Here is a 5,429-nt window from a genome sequence, read left to right as displayed (position 1 = left end):
AAAATTGAATTGATATCTTAATGGTTCATTCATTTATGGGCCCTATAAGCACTACGGTAAGCCCACTAATAGCAATATTATTTACCAAAATTTAACTGCTTATAATGGCTTAATGCTGCTGCTATTAGGGCTGGGTAATCGGAACCCAACCAATCAAGTTTCGGTTTGGGTTTTGTTTTTTTTCGAATAATGAATTTCAGTCCCATTCAAATATTATAAAAGTTCAAGTCGGATTTGGTTCAGGTTTAGTCAGGTTCGGTTTGCGGTTAGTTACATGTCTAAGATCATGTTAAATTCGAAATAGTTTCAGTTACGGATAGTAACTGGGTTATCGGTTCCAAAATAATGATTTGTACTTGATTAAACTCTGTATTTCCAGTCTTTTCAAAAAAAATTGTGTATGTGACTTCCTTAAACCATATTGTTGTCCTTCAAATGGAGTCTCGTCTATCAACCATACGAAACTAACTATACATGACAAAATACGACATGTCATGACAAACAAAAGTCTTGTACGAACAAAAAATCATACAGAATAAAACGTAAACAAATTAAAATTAACAACTAGCAACTACATAAATTTAAGAAACTATATTTAAATTAAAAAAAGAACAATATTGTTTAAACTTCAGAACAAAACTTATTCATAACTGAACTTCAAATGCAATTGTCAAAACATAAAAACATCAATGTCGACCAAATACCAATATATATTCAACTAACTATTTGAATTAATTGTTTTTAGTAGTTGAGTTAATTATTTATGTTATAAATAATTATTTTAGGTATTCAATAATATCTTAGTGTATTTTAGATACATATTAGGGTTGAAATTATATTTGGTATAAATTCCTTTGAAATTTTGAATTTTTTAGGTTTTTCGGATGCCCATTTAGATTCGGGTTCGGTTTCAGCTTGAATAAAATTCATTACTTAAAATACCATAAAATTCTATTTGGTATTTATGCCGAGTTCAGGCTGATTCAGATTTATTATTGTTGGGTCGGATTTGGTTTGGATTTTCCAATTTTGTTTATTTGCCCAGTCCATCTCTAGACGATTTTTTTTTAATATACAGAGACGACTTTAGCCACCACCACTGGTTTGGTAAGAAATGATATGACAATACTGTATACAGCGTGAAACCAGTGGTTGTTTTCTTTTAAATCACTAAAACCCATCAAAATCTTATGACTGAATGAACCAATTTATCTTAGGTTCAATAATGTACTTATGTTTCATTCATTTTTCTATTCTAATTATGTACAATGTTTATCATATTGATCTAATTTATAACACATGTGTAAAACAGTCCCAAAATCTTTTTGTGACTGTGATCATATGTCACATTTGAGTTTAACCGATTAATTCATTAAAAGGAAACAACTCTAAACTCATTTTTCAAATAATACTGAAATTCTGAAACTGCATAGTAAGGCCTAACTAACAAAAATATAGACTATATATAACCCACATAGCCACTTCTCTTTCGCTTTCCTCTCTCTCTTCCGACAAACCTCTGTCTATTTCCTCACTATCTCAAACTTATGCCGTCGGAATCGAACCAAACCCGACCCGCCAGAGTTCAGGGCTCTACGGCGGCTTACCCACCGCCGAATATGGCCGAGCCGCTGCCTTGTCCTCGCTGCAACTCCATCATCACCAAGTTCTGTTACTACAACAACTACAACCTCTTACAGCCTCGTTACTTCTGCAAATCCTGCCGCCGTTACTGGACTCAAGGTGGCACACTCCGAGACGTTCCCGTCGGCGGTGGAACAAGACGGAGCTCTTCCAAACGCAACCGCTCTTTCTCCTCCAACGCCACTACTGCCTCCTCCTCCTCCTCCTCTTCATGCTCTGCTTCCGTCATCACGATGAGTCAAGGAACGGTCACAAACGAAGCAAAGGGTAGTAATCTGAATTCAGGTCACGGAAGTTTTGCGTCTCTGTTAAGCGAGCAGAGCGATGGAGCAGCGTTTCTGGCGTTGGGAAGTGGAACTGGTGGGTTGGATTATGAGTTCGGGTACGGGTACGGTTTGGAGGATATGAGTATTGGGTGTTGTTTAAACTGAGACTGTCAATAAACTAGTAAAGAGAAGAGACGAGTTCTCGTCGGTGGGTCAAGACAAAGACGTGTTTTATTAGATCAATGAGTCAAAACCAGAAACATAAAGGAGAGAAAACGAGGAGAATAATTCTTACCAGAATTTTAGTCCTCGCTGCGTCGATGTACGCGTCCTTGAAGATAAGATCCTTGACAGCGGGCAGGTCCTTGCAACCACCCTTAATTTGTCGAACAAGCTCAGCGCAATCGGTCGGGGCGAAGGAAAGAGGAGTTTCACCGACGTACTTGAATTCCACGCGGTCATGAAATTTGACCCGACGATCCTCAGAGGCCAAACCGCCCTCGACAAGAGTCTGAGGCGCAGATGGAGGAATCTTCGCAGCATAAGCAGACGTGACCGGAGTAGACGATTCGTGACTGCGGCCAGTCTTCTTCCTCTTCGGAGAGACGGACGGGGAGTTGTCCGAATCAACGACTCCCCGAGCTGCAGTGTCACGAGAAGAACCTTTTTCGATAACAACCTCACGATTCTCGGTGCCTTCAGCAGGCTCCGACTGTTCCTCAACAGATCTCTTCTTCTTCCTCTCATTTTTTCTTTTTCTTCTTCGGAGGACCATCAGATTCGGTCCTCGCTTGAGAAGCAGCCGATGCAGAAGAGTCAGGAGCAGATCTCTTCTTTTTGCCACCAGTCACTGATAGTTCGGCAGTCTCTCGTTCAGATATCAACGCGAGATCCTCCCTCGAAGAGTCGACGTTGGCCGGGCCTGTAGATGGTCCCGGGGAAACCGCGAGAGGAAGTGGAGTGGGAGGAACTGCTCCACGAGGAGTCTTTTCGCGAGGAGTCGTCTCACTAGGAGTTGTCTCGCTAGGAGTCGCAGAAGATGTCTTTTTCGCCCCGCTCAGCTTTTTCTTGATCAGCGCACTCAGGTAACAGATCTGACCTCCAATCCTCTGAAAAAGATCAACAAGTCAGAATTAGCACGAATTGGAAGAAACATGTGATCACAAGAGGAAACTTACTCCTCGAGATTCTGTCAAGCACTCGTCGAATCCTCTCGATGGTGATATCCTTCCAGCTTACTTGGACGCGCGAAACCACTGCACAGTCAAGGAGTCGAGTGGACAGTCGAGGAGTCGATTGAAATCACAGATTCGGGATAATTGTCTCACGAACCCTACTATCAAATTCGCTGAGTCGGCTACGCTACTCATCAGCGAACTGGGGGGACTTACTGTTGGGTATGGGCCAAGCCCTCCCAAAAGGCCCGCAAGACAATTACCTAGATATATGATTACAACACAGAGGATCGGCTCGTCGACTTGTAAGCTGGCGATCAGCTCGGCTCCAGACTACTTTTAGTCGATGAGATGACTGACTAAACATCATCGGCTCGCCGACCTGACACAACGGCCCGACAAGTCGGCCCAATTACTCGAGGAGGCCCATCGAGACAAGACACATTAGGTCAACGAATGTTCACCTATAAAAGGAGGAGAGAAGGCAACAAGGAGGGGATCCGCAAATTACTACACTCACTTTCGGCTAGAATTAGGGTTTTACATCTTATATCTCGCCGACTTGTACGGTCCGACGAACTTGTCTTCGCCGGACTTTTTCCTCTGTTCTCTCCCCTTTTGTAACTCGGTTTCGACTCATTGATCTAATAAAACACGTCTTTGTCTTGACCCACCGACGAGAACTCGTCTCTTCTCTTTACTAGTTTATTGACAGTCTCAGTTTAAACAGGTGTCTTGGAGGAGGCTCCGGAAGAGCGATTCCGGTGGTGGGTGGGGGTGACACGTGGCAGATTAAGGAGATAGGAGGTAAAAGTGGGGACAGTTTGATATGGCCTGGTTTCAATTCAAAGCAACAATGTCTTCTTATTCCTCTGCTTTTTTGTTTATTTCTTTTTAGATTTTTCTGTTTGTTTTCTTACCCTAGAGAAGAGTAAAGAACAAGTAACAAACCGAGGCAAACGAAGTGAAATAAAAAAGTAGGAATCTTTAGATGTCTTTTTTACCTTTTGAGGTCTAACAATGGCGGTTTGTAAATCCTCTGTTCTGTGATGAACATATTGGATTGGAAAGAAAAAATACAAAATGGCTCCAATGTGTTTGAATAGGTGTTGGTCAATAGTCAGAGGCATATGGGTCGAAAGAGGAAAAAGTACAGAAGTACTACTGTTGCAGAAGTAGTAAGAGATACTCTGTTGCTACATCTTTGAAATGACAAAATTGCGTTGAACTTAATTTTGTTTTATTATAAATAAACATCAACAAATGTTCATTTACAGTGAAAAAGATTTGGATACCAAGTCATGTGAATCTAGTGTTATGATCAATGTAGAGACATGAAGGACATTATTTCACATTCAAACCAGTCCGTTAATCAATGAAGCAAACCAGCTGTAAACTTGTAACTAATGAAACTCTTGTATTATTTGGGTTTTTATTCTCATACTCCTTATCAGGGCTTCAACCTTAGTCACTTAGTGTCTTTAAAAAATGAATTGAAAGTGTATAGATAGCCATGGGAATTCGGTTCTTGGTGCGGTTCTTGTTTGATTCTTTCGGTTCTTAAGTTCTTCAGTTCTAGAGGTTTACGATCCATTCAGGTATTTAGAAAATTTGGTTCGGTTTCAGTTTGGTTTATTTCTGTTTTCGGTTCGGTTCGGGTAACAAATTTGAGAACTGGCTTATATCTGAAACAATTTTGGATCCCATTCGGTTCCTGTTCGATTCTGGTTTTTTGGTTCAAAGGTAAAAAAAATTTGAGCTTTTTGGATTAATTATCAGATTTTTCGGGTTTTCATATAAATGGTTTGGATAATTAAGATAATTTTAAATATTTAGAAATTTTGGTTCGTTTTCGGTTTGGTTTATTTCTGTTTTCGGTTTGGTTTGGGTATATCCGAAATAATTTTGGATCCCATTAGATTCCGGTTCGGTTATGGTTTTTCGGTTCAAAGGTAAAAAAATCGAGTTTTTGGATTAAATATCATATTTTTTGGATTTTCAGATAATTTTTTTGGATAATTAAGATAATTTAAAATATTTGGATAAAAATATTTAATCAATTTTTGTGTATTTTGAGTCATAAATATTTTTTAAAACTCCTTGACTATTTTAAAATTAAATATAATTAATATTTATAAGATTATAAACTATATTACAAAATTTGGTTCTTTATTCGGTTTTTGGTTCGGTTTCATTTTTTTGATTTTAAATATATAGGATCTACTAGTATATTTGACAGGATCCAAACCTGAACCGAACCTTGTTTTTCTGTTTGGTTCGGTTCGGTTCTTCCGGAGGGCTATGTATGATCATAGGTAGGTGAACAAAAAAGTGTATCGATCAT

General features: G+C 39.2%; 1 protein-coding gene across 1 annotated transcript; it reads left to right on the top strand.

Annotated features, from left to right (window-relative positions):
* Nucleotides 1-1,454: 1,454 nt before the first annotated feature.
* On the top strand, nucleotides 1,455-2,093 carry LOC125577008 (dof zinc finger protein DOF1.6-like). The gene has a single exon (XM_048737614.1). It carries the CDS (start codon nucleotides 1,548-1,550, stop codon nucleotides 2,073-2,075), a length of 528 nt encoding a protein of 175 aa, XP_048593571.1. The 5' UTR covers nucleotides 1,455-1,547; the 3' UTR covers nucleotides 2,076-2,093.
* Nucleotides 2,094-5,429: the final 3,336 nt, after the last annotated feature.

Source organism: Brassica napus, chromosome A8 (genome assembly GCF_020379485.1).
Source record: "Brassica napus cultivar Da-Ae chromosome A8, Da-Ae, whole genome shotgun sequence".
Lineage (NCBI taxonomy): Eukaryota > Viridiplantae > Streptophyta > Magnoliopsida > Brassicales > Brassicaceae > Brassica > Brassica napus.
This window is presented reverse-complemented; position numbering and strand designations above follow the sequence as displayed.

Bases quoted from the DNA above. Each gene is read 5' to 3' on its own strand.
- LOC125577008 (XM_048737614.1), top strand. From the start codon at position 1,548: ATGCCGTCGGAATCGAACCAAACCCGACCCGCCAGAGTTCAGGGCTCT.